The 23982-nt window shown below is 35.9% G+C and overlaps 1 protein-coding gene across 1 annotated transcript; it reads left to right on the top strand.

Moving 5' to 3' along the window:
• Position 1: 1 nt before the first annotated feature.
• On the top strand, positions 2 to 23876 carry LOC118744905 (sialin). Its single transcript, XM_036478332.1, has 9 exons — positions 2 to 86; positions 21394 to 21536; positions 21601 to 21837; positions 21901 to 21925; positions 22036 to 22316; positions 22372 to 22494; positions 22585 to 22741; positions 23230 to 23471; positions 23532 to 23876. The coding sequence occupies exons 1-9, from the start codon at positions 62 to 64 to the stop codon at positions 23688 to 23690; spliced, it is 1392 nt and encodes a 463-aa protein (XP_036334225.1). The 5' UTR covers positions 2 to 61; the 3' UTR covers positions 23691 to 23876.
• Positions 23877 to 23982: the final 106 nt, after the last annotated feature.

Raw genomic sequence — 23982 nt, 5'->3', positions numbered from 1 at the left:
TCCACATCCGTCCGGAATCCAACAAAACTACCTCTTTTCAAAACTACCAAAAACTTAAAATATGGCATTCATAAATCTACCTTGCCGTAAGTACATTTGTATGTAAATAATATTTATGTAAAATAACTATTAATAAAATTCATTTAATTTCTTAAAAGATTTGTGTGAGCTCGCTGTTCAATATACGCGTAGACATGGCTAGATCTTGTTCATATAAATTCATTATTTGTGTATTTAAAAAAATGCAAAAGATATTTACAAACATCGAAGATTTAAAGAACCTTCATCGACATACATATTCAAAATAAATGGATTTTTAAACGCATTTGCGATCATTTTCAATCTGATTCGAATTTCATATTTTATTGAAATATTTTTTTAACATATATCGTGAATAACATACCAAAATATTATGTACTGAAGTAGACAAAGCACAAAATAAATGTTCAAAAAATTGGAAAATTTTTGGAATTTTAAAAAATATTATTATATTTCAGAATTCTAAGAATTTTCAAGGTTTTATACACAAGTCCCATGAACAAAATATTTTTCCGTCAATTTGTGATGTTTCACATCTTTACATTTTAGGATGGATTTCAGAATAAATAGACTTTCTAAAAACTCAATAATTTTGTACATTTCAAATTATTTTCATTTTACCAAAATTTATAGAATCTCCCAGATTTCGATAGTTTATGAAATTATGGAAATTATCATAAAAATAAGAAATCTCAAGAGATTTAATAATTTCATAAAATTCAAAATTTTGGAATTTTTGTTATTTTTTTAACCTGCGGGTATATTCAAACTTGCTGTGACTTACAACTATGTAAAATAGTACGAATTCGAAAATACAACAAAAAAAGTAAAAATTTAAAATTAAGCAATTTGAAGATTAAGTGAATTTGAAGGACTGATGGAAATTTTTCACCAGTGTATTATAATCATATGATACAAATATAATTTTTCAGAAAAATAACGAGATTGATCAATCATTGTGCAATTATGCAGGCGCAGATACGGTCAATAATTGCGCAATTTTGTAAATGCTCACGATGTTGCAGGAAAATCGCGTTCACGTGTTCGGCTTAATTCTTTTTTTTTCTACAAAAATGTATATTATCGTTTTAAAACTGGTACTCGTTCCTAAAGAGGTATTTTTACGATGTAATGTGGAACGATTTTCCGTCATCCCTTGTCAAATTTGGTTTGGAGACAAACCGGTTTCGGCGTTGTGCCATCTTCAGTGTCATTTTTCGTTCTGAATAGTTTCTGTTTGTCCGTCACTATTTATAGCCGTGTTAAATCGTCGTTGGTTCATAGTTAGGTACGTCTCAGCGGATTATATTCTTTCGTTCAACCAGTAGTTTCAGTTCTGTGTGTACATCCTCAGTTAGAAATTAGCTGTTCACCTCTTTTTTGATTAATTGTTGCATGGATTCGCAGGTAGGTAAAAATTAGTTATTTTCTTTCTCTGCGTTTCTGTAGTTTGGACCTGCATTTCATTGTTTATGGTAGTTGCAGGGTTTCTGTTTTGTTTTGCGTATAGTAGCCTGAGTGGTTCGAATAATATATCAGATGCGGTGTTTATTTGCTCATTTATTATTTTTCCGACGAACGTCTTTTGTTTGTATATCTCCATATTCTCTAATACGTTTAGGCGTTGTCCTTTGTGCTGTACATGGAGAACTTTGGCTGTCTTTCCTATTTTCATTGGCGTACAAAGGTTTTCAGCCATTTGGTTTGCGAAGTTCGATTCCGGGGTAGTAGAAGGTTTTAGAATTTTTTGTTGTAGTCCCTTATATGTTCACGATATCTTGTTTTTTTCTTGCGCCCTGTTTGTCCTATGTAACTATGTTGACATCGCAAAAAAAAATATAGAAAAAAGGTTTTTTCTTAACAGCGGTCGTCCCTCGCCAGGCAATGGCAAACCTCCGATTGTATTTCTGCCATGAAAAACAGCTTCTCATAAAAATACAATCGCCGTTCGGAGTCGGCGTAAAACTGTAGGTCCCTCCGCTTTGTGTGACAATATCAAGGCGCACGCCACAAGTCGGAGGAGAAGCACGGCCAAACACTAACATATGTGTAAGCGCCAATCTATTATTACTATACACAATACATATTAAATTCGGCGCATACATAGTATTGCGTGCTAAGCAGCGATAGTAGGTTCAGTAGAGTTTCGACTTAAAATTGTGTATGGATGTGTGTATGCACTGATATTTGTGATTTGGCACCCTGAAATTGTGCACATGGAAACTGTGCGTACGAAACAATGCATACGAAAAAAAAAAACCAAATAAATCATATCCAAAGTTTCGGTTGAAAACCGAAATAATGCATATGAAAAAAACCAAAATAATGCATATGAAAAAAACCAAAATAATGCATATATCCAAAGTTTCAATAATGCATATTAGAAAAACCGAAATTATGCATATGCACTCTTTCGTTTGAAAACCGAAATAACGCATATGACAAAAATCGAACTAATGCATACATGCACAGTTTCGACTCAAAACCGAAATAATGCATATGACAAAAACCGAAATAGTGCATTGAAAACGATCTTCTTTCAAGCATATAAACAAAAACCATATAATAAAAACCGAAAAAGTGCGCATGCACAGTTTCGGTTGAAACCGAAATAATGTCTAAATGCCCAGTTTCCATGTGCGCAATTTCGGTGCCCTTTGCGATTTTCATATTATTTATGTAAATAGAAAGCAATTGAAACTAAAACTTTTTAAAAAATTTAAATCGACATACATACATACATATAACCAACTTAAGAGCGTCACAAATATTGATCTTTGCAATAAACATATTTTCGCGAATTATTTGTTATCGGCCCCCAATGTTTTGGCAAGTAGTAATGTATTATGCGCTACCAATAATGCTATTTTTACAGCCACACGCTTTCTATGAAAACTTACAATCATAAGGACGTTTGTTCATACATATCTATGTATATGTACATACCCAGTGGGAAAGGTTATTTATTAATTTTGCTCGACCCTATTAAGCTGGCATTTCAGGGTACTATTTTATATATATATAAGGAAAATTCGAAGGTTATGGGGGGTGGCTCGAGCACCCCCTGCCCCTACCTGGCTACGTCCATGTGTTTACATACAAAATAAAAAATTTACAACCAAAATTTGGAGGTTATGTTGAAGCTGACAGAAGTTACCACTTTTTTACTAGAAAGCGATCCCGTACTTTTATTCTCTCGCCCTGAGCGAATTTTTATTTTTTGACAGTTCTACCCGATTTAGTCCGAGGAATACGGGATTGCACCTATTGTATACAACATGTCTGTCGTTGTAAACCACAATTATACCATCGTACAAAGTGGTTTAAAGCTGGTTCCTATACTACCATAAGATACAGCCAGAGAGCCACAAAAATTTCACCAAAAATGTGTGGCGAAACAAACAGAGACTGTCAACTGATAGCATGTATGTATGCCATTTTGCTCGCGCTCGTCCAACAGTCGCAATGGCCGACTGATAAGAGCGCTAGAGTGTCACTTGAGAGATCCGAGTTCGGGCAGGAGATATTTTTATATTTAATTGATTTTTTTTGTATTTTACTTATTTATTTTTTAATAAAAATCAGCTGCTAATGTGCTAGAAATGTTGGTGGAATATATTATTTTCCTCAATAAATAATAACAATAATAATAATTCTAATAATAATAATGTTTAACAAATTTTTTTTTCATTGAATTTTTATGTACTTTATTATCATAAAAATTCAATGAATAAAAATGTTTCGTTTTTGAAACATTAAAATCTTCAGATTATTTAAAAAGGAATTAAAAAAAAAAATCATTAAAAAAATCTCGCGCACGAGGACTTGAACTCGGGTCTTTCCAGTGGCACTCTAGCGCTCTGTTCACTCGGCCATTGCGACTATTAGAGCAGTGCGAGCAAAATGGCATACATACATGCTATCAGTTGTAATAAAGGAACAAAACATAAGTATTCGTACTAAATGTCTGTCACATCGAAATAGTATCAAAATCCATGGTATGCATACCATGGTGTACAAACCACATGTCTGTCAGGGCTATTACAGTCGACACCTGTCATCTTGAATTAATCTAAATACAGCCCATGCTTTAAGAAAGTATGTAATGTGTCGCATGTGGCTTTGGAAACCTTTAAATAGAATCAATAAATAAAGAAGTTAAACAACTGAAGAGTTCCTGACGCAGATTTTGAACCCGCGACCAATGAGGTGGTAGTCCAACACGTTTCCATTCGGCTACAACTACGTTGACATTACCTGGAATAAAGGCATGCGTTGTTAATATATTTTTTTTTGTTCTGTTTGTTTTGTCAAAAATTAGTTCCCTCAATGATTCGACTACACATTAATGCATTGCCTATTTTCCGACTGGGAAGTATATGTACTTTATGTATGTATGTATGTACATTAGGGTGATTTTTTTGGGCGACTCTTTTTTGTTTTGACTCCCACCTCGAAATTTTGTGGGAAATACCTAAAGAAAAGTTCCGTGAAAATTTGAGCCCTTAATATTAATATTAAGTGCAAAGGCGTGCAAAGATTTCCCGTTCGAAATACACGTAAAATTTGATATTTTTATGGTATAATCTTAGTCAATGATAAGGTTTCTTCAGAATTGAAGGCTATACAAACGTGTCTATTGCGGCGTAACCCTAACTCCCACCAGTGAGGTATTAACGGTCACTAAACTCAATTTTTTAATGAAATTCTCGTCTTTTGCTCTATCTCGTAAATAGAATGAGATACAGAAAAAATTTAAATGACGAACTTGTAGGACATTCAATTTCCTACAAAAAAGTCCAGGAACGCTACATCGCTTACATCGATATTTCTTGAGATATAGGGCCTTGAAGGTGAGGAAGTGTGGAATTTCCATGGATTATTGAGCTAATTTGTAGAAATTGTTGATTAACTTCAAGGCCAATATATCAAGAAATATCAATGTTAGCCACTTCGTGTTTTAACCTTTTTTTGTAAGATATTTAATTTCCTACGAGTTTGTCTTTCACATTATTACTGGAACTCCTGTTATTTACGAGATAGGGGCAACAAAAACGATTATTTCATGAATAAATTGGGTTTAGTGACCCGCACTACTAGAGATTGGACCGGGATAGCGGGACCCACGGTACGGATTTAAAATTGGCCAGGATGGGCGGTATCCTTTACCGACACTCCCGATAAAACCGCAACCCAAGGCAAATTCACAAAACCTTCCTTAAAAACGATTTTTGAAATATGCACTTTTAAGGTTTTATTGAGACGAAAAAGAAAAAAATAATAGGAAGATGCCAGATCTTTCATTATTATTTTTTTTATTTAAAATTAATTTTAAAGACATTAACATTTTTGTCAGCCTTCGATCGGTTTGCAAACCTCGCCACACGCGTTGAAATCTCAACCGATCGTTTCAATTTGTTGTCAGTTTGTAGCCTGCTTTAGAGATAGATATCGGGACCCACGGGACCCGCGGTACAATTCTGAAAAACGTCGGAATGGGCGGGGTTGGGACTTAAAAATCGAATTTCGGGATCGGGATAAAATATTTAGTCCCGTGCAAATCTCTACGCACAACCTCGCGGGTTGGGGTAAGGGTTACGCCGCAACGAACACTTTTGTAGAGCATTCACTTCTGAAGAAACTTCATCATTGACCAAGATTATACCATAAAATGCCTCTGAGCTGTAGACTTTTAAAGAAAAAGCACAAAGTTTACGTGTATTTTGAACGGGAGATCTTTGCAAGCCTTGTACGAGCACTTAATATGTATTAATATTAAGAGCTCAAATTTTCAGGGAATTTTGTTTTAGGTATTTATCACAAAATGTCGAGGTGAGAGTGAAAAAAGCACCCTAATATTTATACATAAATGTGTATGTATTCAATACCTCGCGCATTGTCAGCTTGTTCCGGCAATTCTAGCTAAATTGATGCGCGCATAAGTGTCACGCATATTTGATTATCACATGCTGAGGGGGAATATCGATTAACCAAACATCAAAAATTACGCAAGCTAATAATGTGAGTAGAGTACTAATGTATATATCTGTGTTCGTATGGAATAGTAGCTTATGTCGAAAGGCTAGCTTTAGTGTAATGCAGCATCGCAGCACGTGATTGCGAATGACTCACGGGCGCCGAATCGTTGAAGATCTTTTAGCAAATAAACGTGCAAGAAATAGTTCCGATACTAGCTGGTCAATATTCTTATTAAGTCTCATAAAAAAATTCCGTGTCGTTTATAGAATAAAGGGAATGGCACATTATACTAAAGCCAGCTTCCCGACATAAGCTACTATTCCATACGAACACAGATATGTAGATACTACTCTTGGGAAGTATCGAGTACTTTTGAGGATCGAGTTTTTTGGTATCGATACTTTTAAGGATCGGGTATTTTTACAGTACATGTTGGTAATATTTCAATGCTTAGTGTAGAAATCTCACAAGCAGGCAGCACTTTATTCAAATTAGTATTGTACTTGAAAACTATTGAAACTTCAAATTGAGTACATACAATCATTTCTGAATATCGGTAAATGTAAATAAAACACAGTACTTTTAAGTATCCATTCGACACTTAATACTGAATACATTGAATCGATCCTGAGAACAGAGTATTTTTGAGTACTGAGTTCTTTGGAGTACTCAGTATCGATACTTTTAAAAATCGAGTGCAGTCGATCCTTTAGGGAATCGAGCTCTGAGTACTTTTGGTATCAGTACTGCCCAACATTAGTAGATACATACATACCACTCATTTGCTACAAGAATGTCATTACTCAAAAAATCAAAAACTCGCAAATAACTGCTTTAAAGTTTACTGTTTACATATCGTCACCTTAATTCACAAAGCCCTGACCAACAAATTTTTTATTTTACAGGAGAAGCCAAAAAACCTTATAAAAAAAGTATCAACAACGGGTAGGACTTTTTAAAAAATAGCATGTAACTCCGTTGTTTTTGGTACTAAGACCTTAAAATTTTTATTGAAGGTGTATTTTAATAAATCCTACCAAAATCTGTGAAAAACGCAATTTCGAAAAAAGTGTATTTGTGAATTAAGGTAACGATATGCGCGCATAATAAAAAAAATGATGATACATGCTTTCCTAATGAGCTATTATTAATCGATACAGCTATGAACTTCTTACATAACATAGAAGAAGAGGTAGCGATTCATGGGCGTCGCCAGGATCGAATTTAAAAAATTGCATCTTTACACATGCATGTTTCTGGCATGGGGGGACGATATGTACTTGCCGATTTGTTTTACAAAAATTATTTGAAAAGCACACGTCTCGGCTGCTTAGCAAACCTGTTAATCGTTTCTGCAATTATTTTACATTGATTCTCTAAAAAAAAGTTCGATGTATGCTTAAGATGCATAAACCTAAAGGTAAAATTTATAAGAAATTAAACTGACAATTTATAAGTCCCCGAAATTCGGGTGAGTATTGAGCTCAAAATTTATTTCAATAACTTCGTGACAACAATTAATCTTGTATTGGTAGAGACCAGAAAACCCAGGCCTTACTCTACTCATAGCTTCATACAGTGGGCCGTGAGAAAACATATTTAAGGTATAGTCCAACCTTTCACAATATCTGTCCAAGGGTTTTATTAGTCGTAATCTCAATCGAAATAATCACTGAAAATTGGCGCCGTTAATGGTGAAAGGTATTTAGTATCACATTTTCAAATTAAAGCTTTCTTAACCCTTTCGGTACAAAAATTCAACCACTGATTCTACAAATTTTAAAACATACATAGGTATCATTCAGGGTTCTTTTTAATGGTCAGGGATATCCTAGGTGTTTAAAAAAGAAAATGACCTCAACTATTTGTACTTTTTGCCTTCGTTAAATATATTTCAAAATTATGAATAATACCTCATACCTTTTCCGAATCTCAATTCCACGTAAAATTCGTTAATAATTTTTCAATAGATTATATTGCTCACTATCGACCTTTCGGCCACTTTTTACTTTTGTGACAAACACAGTCAACTGCAACTGCAGCTTGCACTTTAATTTGATATATAGCTCGTAGTCGTAGGACTGAGCAATTATTTATAGATACGCTGGGAAGAAGTTAAGAAAATGTCGTTTATTGAACAAAAATTTATATTTTGTCGCCTACTTCACCGATTTGAAAACTGATATATTATACCTTCCATGAGGGAGCGTCTCATTACGCTGCATTACAAATTTCTACATCGCAAAATTTTGCAAAATGTAAAAAAAATTGTGCTCTGTCAAAACTCTGTACTTTTTTAATTCTGTTTTTTTTAATCATTTTTAAAAATTCTGCTTTTAAAAGTTCCGCATTTTGAAATTTTGTTTTTGTTGTGGAAGAGAAAGTCTGACAAATTTACCATATTCGCATCTTTGGCTTAAATCTACATTTAGGAAAAGTATAAAAATTCTTACATCGTGTTTTTACAATTATCAAAATAAACTTTTATTTTCAATATATTTTATTTTCAATATAATGTTTTAGTAAATTACAATATTTTTTGCAATTCTCTTTAAAAAACTGTTACTTAACTCACATCTTTTTTTAAAAGTCCTTATAGGAGGCTTGTTTTTTAATTACTTGTTTTTTCTTTCTTACTGTTTCTCCATTTTACTTTCGGGAAATTTGGTTTTGCTGTCTAGAAAAAGTTTCTGTTTCTGATACAGGCTGTTATGCACTGACCAAAAATCATCTGTCTATCTGCATCAAATCGTTTAGGAAACCTGTCGACATAAAAAACTGAAACTTTTGCTAATTCATACATATCTACCTTTTCGTGCTAAAGTTACCATGGAAAAGAAATTTCCTTCCGACATCAAGTCAATACGTGGTCAAATCTAATTTGCAAACTGTTGGAAATGATCCACAAAATTAAGTTTTTCATGAAATTTTGTTTTTTTTTCACTGAGCTCTGGAAAGATCAGCAACAATCTTTTTATAAACCGAAGAATTTTAGAGCAAAACTGTTGTGCAAATTTTTTTTATTTTTATTCTTTTATCTTCTTAGATCAATTTCTGGAGAAAATTCGTTTGAAAATTATGCAAATTGACTTCGGCACGTTTTGTGGACTAGTTACATACAATTTATGACCGACAACTAAAAAATTGTAAGGTTTTTTTACACCAAATTCGTAAAAGTTGTACTAGGTATTCGTTAACTCGATAATCTGTTCGCTTTTCGCCCCTTTGCTATTTTCGGTAAATATCGGCGGGCGCTGCGGTGAAGTAGTTAGCAGTGCACGGTACCATTCCGCAGGGCCTGGGTTCAAGCCCAGTTTCCGACCAACATAAAAAAATTAGATATACAGTTTTTTTTCTAATAGCGGTCTCCCCTCGGCAGGCAATGACAAACCTCAGAGTATATTTCTGTCATGAAAAAGTTTCTCGGCTTAAAACTCCCTTTCCAAACGCCAACATATTATGTAAGCTCTATTTTAAAATAAATTTACATGAAATACACCTAATTATATAAATATGTAGGTAGTATAGAGACTAGCGCCCCCGGCCAGTGCATAAAGCATTTCCCTCTCCTACGACAAAAAAAAAAAACTATATAAATATGTACTTTTACATATGTACATTGTTTGTACATCTAGTTGCAAATAAAAACTTGAAAGGAATGTCAGCACAAATCAGCTGGTGCGTTAACGAATTTCGTTAAGATATTCTTTTTTTAGAGCTGCAAGCTCGGTATGTCGGTAAACCGAACTAAAACTTTACCAAGCTCCGTGTGAATACCCCTTTGATTGTTTGATGAAAAACTTAGTTTGTTAATGTCACGCCACAATTTGTGTACTATATTGATAGTAAATATAGCTGAAGGCATGACCCTGTAGGTAATTGTTTTATAAAACGATTAAGATTTTAGATGCTAAATACAATATAAATATATGCACGTATTTGTCTCACGAGCATTAACAATACGTGCTAATGGTTTCTATTTCTACATATTAAGTCTATTCAGCTTCCAGGTACAGAGGCGCAGAAACAGTATTTATATTTCAAAACTAGCCAATGCCCGCTTACTTCGCGGCGCCTAATAAGAACTTTTGCGTTGGCCAATGCAAAAGAGCGTTTAAAAGCAAAAATAGTCTGTAAAGTCATAATATTTGGTTTAAGTTGAAACCACTAAGGCTCTGTAACCTCCCTCCAGTACTGCTGGAGTCAATCGCTGCTTTTGAACCGCTACTGCACCGACTCCTAGGTAAGTAGCTACTCTATTAACCCGTGGTAGTGCACATGGTAGTGCAGAGTCGAACCAGTCGTAAGCAGGGTAGCGAAAAACTACGACAGAGGGCGCCCATAAATCACGCAAGTGACTACTTTAGTAACTCCCGGTAGTGCAAAGAGAGCCGATGGTGACTACCGCCTAGGACATTGCCTTGTAAAAGTAATCGATGAAATACACTGCAAGTAGTCGGTCGGTAATTGACGGAGCTTATCAGGTAGCTACCGACTCAGCAGTCCTGTAGTCGCTCCCCCGTACGGCAGGGCTCCTCACACACATAATAGTAACGCTGTGATACCATATGGAATGCCAATTCCTTTCGGTGTCATGAGCTTTACCGATGGTCTTATTTTCACCCATGAGATCTCTGCCAAGCACCAAGAGCGTGTGTTTTCTGTTATAGGAGGGCCAAGAATCCTCACTGTCCCACAGGATGAAAAGTTTTCCTGTACATTGGCTAAATGAGTGGTGCGATCTCTTGAATATCTTTCAAATGAAGCAATTGATATACCTACGGTGATCTTTGTTTGTTGAGTCGCCACTTTTACAAGTCGTGGCAATATTTATGAACTGTTTTCGAGGTAGATGCAAAACCGGATGATCGTGCATGAGGGCGTCAGACAAACTTAACCCCATACTTCATTTAGACATCCGAAAACTACATTCGTATAGCTTAAACATAGGGCCAAAGCAGACCAACCACACGGGTTTCTATAAATTTCGGATGCAGCGCCATCCCTTGGGTCCATTTTCTGCAAAACTATTGATTACCATAAAATGAACACGTGTTATGAATTTCAACCTCGACTAATAATAATAATATAATAGGACCATATATGTATGTAAGATAACCTCCGGCAATCTGATGGAACTCTATTCAGTGGTTTTTGAATTTAGTCCGAACAACGAAAACGGCTATAATTTTATGCAAATAGGTATGTAGATTGGACAGTCTATAGCGAAACTCGTAAAATCAAAGCTTTGTTCTTTGTGAAAAATTAAAAAAAATTCTTCAAAAATTTCACACAAATTTTACCTTTTACTAAAAATTAAAAACAACGTTACAATAGTTCAATGGGATTTAGAAACCTAGGAGGAATGGTTCCCAAACGAATGATACTTGCGCGTTTACGTAAATGTATATCGATCCAGCCTTTCCAATAATTACCACATTTCGCCATAGGTACGGCATTGATGTAGCTGTGCCAAATTTCAGAAAGTTAACGTGCGCGTTTCCAGAGATAAGTGAAATGAGGAGCATGGAGGTGCCACGCCCTCTTTTCCATTACTTACCACTTTTCGACATAAGTACGGTATTGATAACTTATGTAGCTGTGCCGAATTTCAGGACGTTAGCGTAAGCGGTTCCAGAGATAAGCTGTATGAGAAGTTCAGTTTGTATGGAAGGTGCCACGCCCCCTTTTCCAATGCATTTGCAATATATGCATCAGCGCTAAGTTTCAGTTCCCCAGCGTAATTGGTTTTAGAGATATATTGGTTTTTTACGTTTTAGTCTGTATAAGAATTCTAGGAATATCCCGAGCTACATACTGAGTAAAGTTTTGGTCGGAATATTTATTGTCAAGGTGCTGGCATATGTTCCAAATATGAACCAAATCGGTGCAGCCGTTTAGTAGTTCAGTGAAATACACTGTACAGAGAACTGTATGAAATTCTAAAGCGTGACGTCTCGGATTTCTAATTTTTTGGCAGCAACAACAAAAAGTTTTGATTTTTTAGAGAACGACCACACAGAAGTTCCAAAAAAATGCGATTGGTTATGCTAGAACACACTTAATTGAATGTCAATAAAATTAAGTTTGTGGTTATATCAAGGAGAAATTTTGAGAACAGTCCGTTGCTAACTCTAAAAATAAACAACGACGCACTGGAAAAAGTTAATATATTCAAATACCTAGGAATAACGATCGACGACAAACTAAAACAAAAAAAAAAGTATCTGGATTCTGTATTTTCAATTAGAGCTCTAGCAATATTTACATCGGTGAAAACTGCTTTTAACTCCATACATTAGTTTTTGCGTGATGCGCTTGCAAGCATAAAGACCAACGAACCAAAATTATAAAAATTTTAGATTTGGCTTCTGTTGATCTAATAAACCCCCTATTAGTTTTTCTTTAACATCTATTATGTACAGTAGACTGCATCACTCCCCATACAAAAAAAAAACGGTACTGTTTTTCCATTGGAATTATAAAATCTATTATATATGAAGAGTAAGATGAATAAAAATTGTTTCATAAAGATTTTTTTTTTAAATCCCCTCAAATGACGAAACGATTTAAGCTTAAACAAGTTACATAAAAATTAAAAAAATAAAATAAAACAAATTTTTAACGGAATGGTAATAATGAGATTGTTGATGCTGTTTTTAACTTTTTTCAAAGATTGGTATAAGAAAAACTTGAATAACTGAACCTAAACCTTTTTACTTCTTTGCTAATAAGCTCATTCAAAAGATGACAGAGAAAGGTAGGATGAACAACATTATTCAAAGTTGAATTAAGATTTGTTGGTATTTGAAAAAAAAATATGGGACACGAATGACCGAAAATACCTTTCTACCGAGATCCCATAAGTCTAAATCAAAATAGTTTTGGCTCAGTTATTTAAGTTTTTCGTAAGTAAATCTTTGAAAAAAGTAGAAAAACAGCATCAAAAATCTCATTATTACGATTCCGTTGAAAAGATTTTTAAATATTTGTATGCAGATTTTTTTACGCCTAATCTGTTTTATCATCTGAGAGGACTTTTTTCAAAAAGTTCTTTAAAAAACTATTTTTATTCATAAAAACTCCATTTTTGGAGGTATTTTCAAATCGGTCCAGCTCGCTTTAATCTTAATACTTTTCCGAAATATTTGTGTGGACGTCTTAAAATATAATCAATTTTGTAGTCCCTAATCTAATGTACAGATATCGGCCTGCTGCCATTTTTGGATCAACTTGTCAAATAACGTTAAATTACAAGCATCTAACCCTAACTTAATTTTCATGCAAATATAGGTTCGAGTATTTTTTATGAAGTGTGAAGTAAAGTGTTTTGTGATATAATATTACTTTTCATTTTGTGCATTTGCTGGAAGGTCTAATAAAACAATTGCATTTACTATTTAAAAAAAAAAAAAAACAAGATTTAAAGTTATACCTTGGGTTTATTAATGCAATATATACATATAAGTACTTATTTCTTACTTACAATGTTGGTAAAATGAAGGATGTAATTAAGTAACTTAACAACTTATTCAGAATTTTTATTGTAATAATTTAAATTGCAAATTCAATTTTGCGTTTTTTTTTGCGAATCCTTCTATTATTCTTTCACCGTCAATTTCAATATCAAAGTGTACGTGTAAAAGTGCCCGCAGAAATAACGCCCATGGACTTTATTTCCCAAAAAAAGAGAAATAAAGCCCATGGGCGTTATTTCCATTTCGAAGGGTAAATATCACCCACCAATAAAAGGAAATAAAGCCAACGGGCGAAATTTTAGTAAAATAAAACTGAGGGAGTTATTTATAAAATAGTTAAAATTTAATAAAATTTTCAAATACCGTTATCTCGAAATCCGGAGCCAATCTGGTAAAACGGGGCATGCCATTGAATTTAGAACGTCCCAATTAAGTGAGTTCAACTTTCAAAATCTTTGCTAAAAGTTTACAACTTGAACACCGTAATTTGAACCCAGCTTATTCTTTTGTTTTCTATTTTATGTTTACACATATGTATATTAATCGATTTATAAAATGATATATAAAACATAGGTGTGCTCACAAAATTAAAAATTAAATTTTTTTTTTTTGAAAGTGTACCTATTTTTTAGATTTGCCCATATAAGTATTTACATACATTAACATTGTACAATTAGGGTGAGAAACGCCCATTTTAAATCCATTTATGCAGTCTTGAAAATTGGTGCGGAATGGTTCACCGAAGAAGCACATTTTTCGCGGCTTCTAAATTTACCGTTATATGAAAGTAGGGGACGTGCAATAAGTGTTTAGATATACATACATAAATATTTTAATTAATTCCATTATGTGAAAAAGTGACTGTAGGTAGCTTGAACGAAAAACGTTACTCTCTGCGAGAGTTTTTTGTAATCCGGTTCTTTCATTTACATAAAAGTTATTGATACAATTGAACAGAATTTTTTTTTAGAAAAAAACTGGAGTGGATCTTAAGTTTTTCTATATAACTTTGGTAAATATTGCTCGATCGGTACGTAATAATTACCAAATTGTAGGCGAGATTTACTCTTACTGATTTATGATAATAATATGATGAAAATTGTTCAGATTGTAAACAAATTATTTAAAATTAAAAAAAGTTGAAAAAATTGTTTTGTCATTTTCCTATATTTGCAATTTTTATATTGTATGCATAAACACAAGTAAACTTATTAGTGTTTCTAGAAGTTGTGCCTGATCAGTTTTTCCATACTCATTTGCATAAACAAAATTTTTACATATGATGGAAAATAATGGCTTTTCTATTACAGCTACCGAAGTTGTACCTAAATTGCAAAAATTCGCAAACTATATCTAATATTAAAAAAAGATTAGTATATTTGAAACCAGCGACCTAAATGCACGCCTGCAATATTAATGCTGTTCTTGCAGTGCGATTATCAAGAGAACAATTAAAATTTTATTGAAAACAGATAACTTTGAGATTACCGATAAGCTAAAGGGCTGCGAGAAATGATATTTGACTTTATCTTTTGCGTTAACGGATTCATTATCTAATAATATGCACCAAACCTTTTTGCTGAACCCAGAATATTTAACAAGAATTGGTCTTATTCGAATGGTGTGCTGTGGGTCAGTTGGCGGTCAAAGCGCGGGTTCTTAGAATTAAAGTAAAAGACTAATATATTGCAGGCTTGTTCTTGACTTCATGATACAATATATTTTCACTATTACCAAGGGATTTGAGAAAAATTAGATTTTCGACCAGCCCTACTGCTCACGTTGCTCAGAAAGCGCGAACGCATAACGACTATACCCCATTGCACTCCCCTTAATGTGCAAACGATATGTACTTAATAACAACACACTTAATAATAATAGGTTGGCGCTTACACATATGTTAGTGTTTGGCCGAGCTTCTCCTCCGATTTGTGGCGTGCGCCTTGATGTTGTCACACAAAGCGGAGGGACCTACAGTTTTACGCCGACTCCGAACGGGGTCTGTATTTTTATGAGAAGCTGTTTTTCATGGCAGAAATGCACTCGGAGGTTTGTCATTGCCTGCCGAGGGACGACCGCTGTTAAGAAAAAACCTTTTTTCTATATTTTTTGCGATGTTGCTTTGACCAGGGTTTGAACCCAGGTGCTGATGAGTGAAAGGGCGTACTGCTTACCACTACACCACAGCGGTCGCCACACACACACTTAATAGTCAACGATAAAAAACCAATTTTTGGTGCCGAGTTTTCGTTAGTGCTTTGACAACACTCATAATATTTTTTATTTCTAACGTCATGTCTTCATCGCGTTGAAGTTGTCAATAAGCCATATATTAACAAGAAAGAAAGTCTAAGTTCGGGCGGAGCCGAACATTAAATACCCGGCGCAAGTATTAAATATATGGTTTTCACCTTTCCGAAAGCTACCGCTACATGGTAAGCCGGGTGTATCAATTTTGCGTAAATTAGCGCCCTTAAATTTCGAAATATTGAAGTTTCAAGCATTTTTGAAATTTACTGTTATATGAAAAGCGGCCCATTTTCAAAATTTTATCATAAGCGTATTTCTTGGTAAAGAATTGGTGCAAGCATCAATTTTGAATAAACTAGCTTTAATATTTATTGATTTATCGAAGATTTTGTATTTCTCTACATTACCGTTATATGGGATGTGGGCGCGGTTATTGTCCGATTTTAAAAATTTTCGGCCATTTCGTATGCTGTAGCAAGGCTAACAACTTTGCCAAGTGGGGAAGAAATTGGTCCGGCGGTTACCAAGGTATACATATGTAATCATAAGTGGGTGTGGCTGCGCCCATTTTCCAAAAATTTATAATATTCTTATTTTTTATCTGAAACTTATTGTAAATATAAATTTTGAGTAAATAATCTTCAGCATTTACTAAAATATCGCAGTTTTCGTATTTATGAAAATTACCGTTATATGGGAGGTAGGCGTGGTTATTGTCCGATTTTGCCCATTTCCATCCGTCCTACGCCAGAAAGAAGTGCACGTACCACGTTTCGTTAAGATATCTCAAGTTTTACTCGAGTTATCGTGTGCACAGATGGACGGACTGACGGACAGACAGTCACCGCTTAACCGATTTCTCTTTTCATTCTGATCATTTATGTATACATTTGTTTACATCTATCTGGATTCATTTTGCCTGTTATGTGAACAAAGTTATAATACCCTTGTGCACAAGTGCGCTCGGGTATAAAAAGTTTTCCCACTTAAAGTCGAAAATTATGGACGAGCTGTCCTGCCAAAACCTGTAACAGTGGATCAGTGGTGAAAGAAGTGCTAGGAGGCTCGGAGTGCCTATGCAATGGAACGGACAGACAAATTATTTTGATGACTTAGTTCTTCTTTTTTTTTGGCGCTGTAACCGTCTAAGCGATTTTGACGGAGTTCAGCAAAGCACGCCAGTCGTTTCTCTTCTGTGCCAACTGACGCCAATTGGAAACACCAAGTGGGGGCCTCCCTCTTCCTCTGCTACCACCAGTGGGTTCCGAGTTGAATACTTTCAGAGCTGGAGCGTCGGTGTCCATTCGAACGACATGACCAAGCCAGCGGAGCCGCTGCATTTTAATTCGCTGCACTATGTCCATATCGTTGTAAAGCTCATACAGCTCATGGTTTCATCGTCTGCGGTACTCGCCGTCGCCAACGCGTAAAGGCCCGTAAATCTTCCGCAAAATCTTTCTCTCAAACACTCCAAGAGCCGCCTCATCGGATGTTGTCATTGTCCATGCTTCTGCGCCATATACCAGCACGGGCATGATGAGTGACTTATAGAGCGTGGTTTTCGTACGTCGAGAGAGGACTTTACTCCTGAATTGCCTACTCAGTCCAAAGTAGCACTTGTTGGCAAGAGTGATTCTGCGTTGGATTTCAATGCTGACATTATTATCGGTGTTAATGCTGGTTCCCAAGTAAACGAAATTCTCTACTTTCTCGAAATTGTAACTGTCAACAGTGACGTGGGTGCCAAGGCGTGAATGTGCTGACTGTTTGTTTGATGACATGAGATACTTCGTCTTGTCCTCGTTTACCACCAGACCCATTCGCTTTGCTTCCCTATCCAACTGGGAAAAGGCAGAACAGACTTCGCAGTTTTTGTTACCGATGATGTCGATGTCATCGGCATAAGCCAGCAATTGCACGCTCTTGTAGTAAATTGTTCCTGAGCGGTTCAGTTCCGCAGCTCTTATTATCTTCTCCAACATCAGATTAAAGAAGTCACATGAAAGGGAGTCGCCCTGTCTGAAACCCCGTTTTGTGGCGAACGGCTCGGAGAGGTCTTTCCCAATTCTGACGGAGCTGGTGGTATTGCTCAACGTCATTTTACACAGCCGTATGAGTTTTAAGGGGATGCCAAATTCAGACATAGCGGCGTATAGGCAACTCCTTTTAGTGCTGTCAAAGGCGGCTTTAAAGTCGACAAATCGGTGGTGAGTGTCGATCCTTTTCTCGCGGGTCTTTTCCAAGATTTGGCGTATTGTGAATACCTGGTCTATGGTGGATTTTCCAGGTCTAAAGCCACACTGATAAGGCCCAATCAGTTCATTGACATTGGGCTTAAGTCTTTCACACAATACGCTCGATAAGACCTTGTAACCTATGCTTAGAAGGCTGATCCCGCGGTAGTTGGCGCGAATGGCGGGGTCACCTTTCTTGTGGATTGGGCACAGCACACTTAAATTCATCTGACCATATTCTGCACAAGAGTTGATGCATGCACCTTATCAACACCACGCCGCCGTACTTGAATAGGTCAGCTGGCAAGCTGTCAGCTCCAGCAGCTTTGTTGTTTTTCAGCCGAGTTATTGCTGTACGTACCTCGTCATAGTCAGGCGGTGGAACGTCGAATCCGTCATCATCGACTGTGGACTCGGGTTCTTCTTCTCCACAACTTTCCGTGCTCCTACCATTTAGTAGGGCGGAAAAATGTTCCCTCCATAATTTAAGTACGCTCTGAACATCGGTTACTAGGTCGCCATTGTTGTTCTTACAGGAGTACGCCCTGGTCTTGTAACCTTCCGTAAGTCGCCTAACTCTCTGGTAAAATTTTCGGGCATTCTTCTTGTCGGCCAGCATTTCAAGCTCTCCGCACTCACGTATTTCGGGATTTGTCTTCTTATTGCGGCAAATACGTCTCGCTTCCCTCTTCAGATCCTATAGCGGTCCCACATATCGCGCGTTGCGCACGATCGCAGCGTGGCCCTGTAGGTGGCATCTTTTTTCTCTGCAGTTTCCTGACACTCCTCATCGTACCAGTTGTTCTTTCGGGCTCGCTGAATTCCACTACTTCTTCGGCGGTGGTACTTAATGAGCGGGAAATGTTGCTCCACTGCTCGCATATGTCGGTTTGTTGAAGAGGGCTCTCTGAGAGCAGGTGTGAGAGTCGAGTAGCGAAAGCACTGGCTGTCTGTTGTGATTGCAGCTTTTTGACGTTAAGCTTTACTTGCATATTGGGGCGCACATTTTTTTCTGACGTTTAATTATGCCGTGTTAATTTGCCTGGTGTTAACGTATAAAATTATTTATTCCAACTTAGAACTGGCTAGAAGACCGTTACAACATTCAGAGGAAGAACCTATTCCAATATTTTGTTCCATCTGTGGCTTATCATATGAAGCGATTTGCAATTACCGATTGCTTTTTCATAATGAAGTTAAAAAAATATTTAAATTCCATGCTGGCTGTAATGGGAATTGGACCCTGACCCTCTGGAAATTAGCAAATTGTGGCAAGCATCTTCGCGCACTCAGCTACAGCCAGACATGTAAATGTGCATTTAAATGTTGAGTTTGAATCAATTCCACGCGTGCGTGTTATGAAAGTATTTTTTTTAAATACGAACATTTTTAAACGATAATCAAATAGAAAATATTCATGTTTACTACATATGCGTTATTTCCCTCAGTGAATTCGTAACATTTTTCTGAATATTACAACGCGTTCTTTCTCTTAGTGTAGTGATTTTTGAACTTTTATTCATATTTGTGCAATCAAATCAAAAACCGGGACACTAAAACGAAACCCGGGACATTTTAAGGTTTGACCGGGACACAGGGACAAATAGTCTAAACACGGGACAATTTTAGGATTTACCACTTCCAATTGTGATAAATATGGATTTCAAATTACAGAAAATACGCGTAGCGGTGCGCGGTACCGTTCCGCGGGGCCTAGGGACGAGCCCAGTTTTTTCTAATAGCGAGAAACAACTCTCTCGGTCGGAGCCGGCGTTAAAGTGTAGGTCCATCCACTGTCTGTGGCAACATAAGGGCGAACGCCAAAAATCAGAGGAGAAGCTCGGACAAACACTAGCATACAGTAATCGGACTTCTAGCACATTGTGGCAGATCTGCCACTTTTTTGAGCATCTACCACATCTACCACACCAGGTGTGAAATCTACCACATATTCGCATTTTCGAGTAGTTTTATTTTTGCTCGACATAATTTTCTTAAGTTTAAGAGCAAAAATTGTCAACACTAAACACTAACAACAGGCTGAATGGGATTATAAAATAAACTGTAAAATATTAAATTTTCTCAATATTAATTTTTTCGACAGGAAACGTTGTTTTATTGTTAAATTGCAAAAATATGATTTATAAAAATAATTGATAGTGAAAATGTTACAAAACGGCGATTTTTGTGAAAGTGTTAGCAAATTTCAGCAAGGTTTCTGGGCGTTGTTTACTTTTACTTGAGAATTGTCAAAATCGGCAAATCGCAAGTAGCGGTTTCTGGAACGTGCCAGATTTTTTCGCTACATCGTGATGTGATAAAAAGAAAAACTGGCAGCACTCCGCAAGGTTGCAGCAATCTTTCAAAATATGTTCGAAAAATATCTTGATATGGAAGAAAATTGCCAAAACTCAACGCAATTTTTAGCAAGTTCAATCTTGCAATTTATTAAACTAAAATTAATTTTTTTTTAGATTCTAATTAAAATGTTTGCAATTTATTTGAAACCTTGCAGAATTTTTTTAATTTTTGTACAAAGTTTGATCCAAAACCTGAGATCTACCACATTTTTTTGAAATCTACCATTTTTAGATTCTACCACACAATTTTGTTTTCAAGTCCGATCACTGCTAGCATATTGTGTAAGCGCCAAAAGATGTTTTTGGGTTTTTGGCAACGAAGACATCTTTCGAACGAATTTCTCTCGTCTTTGGCCCTTCGACAGGCAATGGCAAACGAGCGAGTTTATTTCTGCCATGAAAACCCATCTGCCGTCTGTAGGTGGTGTAAATCTGTCCCTCTAGTTGTGTGACAGCATTGGAATTTTTATGTAAAGATTTAACATTCCTAACAGAATTTAATTATTTGTATGAGGAAATAAATCGTTTTTAATGTAATACAATATGTTCTATGAATCATGTATTATCTCAAAAATTGTATTTTAACAAGCATGAAAAGCTTCGAGCTTTGGCGTATTTATTTGTCATCACAGACCAATTTTGATAATTTGATGAATGATTTTATCATCTCGTGACAAACTCAGTGAAGCAGTTATTATAATTATACACAGAATATATGTATGTATGTATGTATAGTATAAAAGAATATACAAAATTTTTAAAATAATGAGAGAAATAGTTGTGGCTCATATTTTTCTAACCAAACTTTTTCGTGTGAATATGTTATCAAATATCTGGGATAATTATCTACGAAGAAAGGCGAAAAATCATTTTAATTACAATTAATTATTTTGTTTTGGAATGCAACTTATTTAATAGGCGCCGTAATAGGCAATTTTCTAATGATGTATGTGCATTCACTCTAACTCCTTATTAACTTCAAAAAGATTTTATTTAAATTTGGTTGTAATTTTTTACAAAATTTTAATACATTGTTTTATTATTTTCTTGCAGTTCATATTCCAAAGCGCTTCAACATAGCAGTGATGTTGTTCATGGCATGTCTCATGAGTTATATGATGCGTGTAAATCTTAGTATTAATATTATCGCTATGGTCGAACATACGGATCCAAATGCCACCGAACCGCTCCCAAATGTAAACCAAGCTTTCGATATAAATTAAGGAATTTAAAAACTATAACTTCTTTTTACGTTCTTAGTACGGTCCGCGCTATAACTGGACTCAAACAGACCAAGCCAACTTGCTTGGTGCTTACTTTTATGGTTACATGATTACTTCATTGCCAGCGGGTATGCTGGCGGAGAATTTCGGAGGCAAGCCAGTGGCAGGCTGGAGCTGCTTAGGCGCCGCCGCGTTAACAGCACTGACGCCGCTCGCTGCAGCATGGGACAAATGGGCTGTATTTGCCATACGTTTTATGATTGGTTTCTTGGGTGTAAGTGAAATATTAAGTGCTAATTAAATACTTATTTTAATTGAATTTGTTTACCAATTTTAGGGTGTTATCTATCCCTGCTGTCACAGTAAGTAGATGTCCTTTCCGAAACTGCCCAACTTCTAAATCTGCTTGTCTTCAAACCCAGCAAAAATGAATTATGTCATTTATCTAATAAAACTTTTTTTTCATAATCAGATTTGGTCTCAAAATGGTCACCGCCCGATGAGAAAGGAAAATTTGTTGCTGCACTCATGGGTGGCACATTTGGCACTGTGATAACGTGGCCCATTAGTGGCATGCTCATCGAAGGCATGGGCTGGGACTGGGCTTTCTACATGGTGGGTCTCTTTGTTTTAATTGTTACATTGGTTTGGTTCTACATGGTCGCAGATAGTCCAGCACAACATCAGTCTATATCAGTCAAGGAGCGCGAATACATTGAAAAGAGTCTAGGCAATACTATCACCACAAAGAAGGTAGGTGCCAGTTGTTGAGTCCTGCTTTCCTTATCATAATAACTTGCTTTTTCAGAGGTGGCCACCATATAAAAGTCTGCTTGTCTCACTACCCTTCTGGGCGCTTCTGTTCTTACATTATGGTAGCATGTGGGGCTTGTTCTTCCTAATTACCGCTACACCAAAGTTTCTCAGTGAAGTACGTATTTTCCATTGGCAATGTGACAGTACCTATAACTCATTGCCGAAAAAATGATAATCCAAAACTCACATACATATCTTATTAAAGGTGCTGGGTTTCAACTTGTCCTCTGCCGGATTTCTCTCTAGTTTGCCGCATTTGGCTCGCTTGCTGTGCGCCTTTGGCTTTGGTGCCATCGCCGATCTCATCCGCCGCAAAAGTTGGTTGTCTGTCACGGCAATGCGCAAAGTTTTTTGCTTATCTTGTAAGTCGAAACTACAGACAGAAGTTGATTTGTAAACTTACCAATGAAATATGTTCCCGTTTGCTGGTAGATCGTTTCCACTTGTGTGCAAGAAAAACTAATTGTTCTTCATGTTTTGCCCAACGTTTCGCTAATTATTTTAGCATCTTCAAGGGTAAATATGAGGCTTAAATTTAATCAACTCTTAACAAAAAATTATTACAAATCATGGTTACCATCCCTCTGTTATTCTCGTTATACTGAGATCAACGAGAATAATACAGAGGTATGTAACAAAGATTGGCAATTTTTCATTGTTTTTGATATTTTACTGTTAAATATCAATTAAATCTAATCCACATATTCGCCACTGAAGATTGCAAGGTGATATTCGAAACGTCCGGAAATTCTGCAGGAAAAGTGGTTTCTCTTGCATACAAACGATATACAATTCGATCAATAACTCACTAAAAATATATTCCATCTACTCCATTTTACTTCCATTTCAGCGCATGTTTTGCCGGGTATAATGCTTATTATATTGGCATATTTCGGTCGAGATCCATACTTTTGTGTCGCAATCATGACGATCTCACTGGGTTTCAATGGTGCGGCCACGTCTTCTAACTTGCAAAATTCACAGGATCTAGCGCCAAACTATGCGGGCACACTTTACGGTATCATAAATTGCGTTGGCACTACGCCTGGCATTTTCTCACCAATGATTGTGGCTGCCTTTACTAAAGAAAGCGTAAGTGCAGTGAATAAGTGTTAAGGACTTTGTGAAATTAATTTTGTTATTTGGTTTTAGAACACCATCGATCAATGGCACTACGTCTTCCTGATAGGTGCTGCAGCCTACATAATACCTGCGGTGATATTTTGGTTGTTTGGATCTGGTGAAATACAGAAATGGAATGAAACTGATAAGAAATCCCCAAAGAGTGATACTATTAACACAAAATTGTAAAGAAAGTGATAACCTATCGGATATTCTGGTATTAAGTATTGTAAATTTATTTATAGCGTAAGTTGTAAAAATTCATGTCAGTTGAATATTTTTAAAATGTAGGTACATAAATATATAATTATTAAGCCCATTTGTAGGGCTATAGCTGCGTATATACATCTATATATAGTATATGCTGAAGTGATATGTACATACATATCGCTAGCTTAGAGTGAAAAGTTGCTAAGTCCATTTTTATAGGAGGTGATAAATTTCCTATAGCCATTTTCTTCAAGTATTTCTACAAACTTTG

Source organism: Rhagoletis pomonella, unplaced genomic scaffold (genome assembly GCF_013731165.1).
Source record: "Rhagoletis pomonella isolate Grant_MI unplaced genomic scaffold, Rhpom_1.0 Rhpom_scaffold_00008, whole genome shotgun sequence".
NCBI classification, from domain to species: domain Eukaryota; kingdom Metazoa; phylum Arthropoda; class Insecta; order Diptera; family Tephritidae; genus Rhagoletis; species Rhagoletis pomonella.
Note: the sequence above shows the minus strand (reverse complement) of the source record. Positions and strands in the feature narration are given on the sequence as shown.

Excerpts from the sequence above, each read along its gene's own strand:
- LOC118744905 (XM_036478332.1), top strand. The coding sequence starts at position 62 with ATGGCATTCATAAATCTACCTTGCC. Across the intron at positions 87-21,393 it reads ATTCATAAATCTACCTTGCC|TTCATATTCCAAAGCGCTTC; the intron begins GTAAGTACATTT and ends ATTTTCTTGCAG. Across the intron at positions 21,838-21,900 it reads TTATGATTGGTTTCTTGGGT|GGTGTTATCTATCCCTGCTG; the intron begins GTAAGTGAAATA and ends TACCAATTTTAG.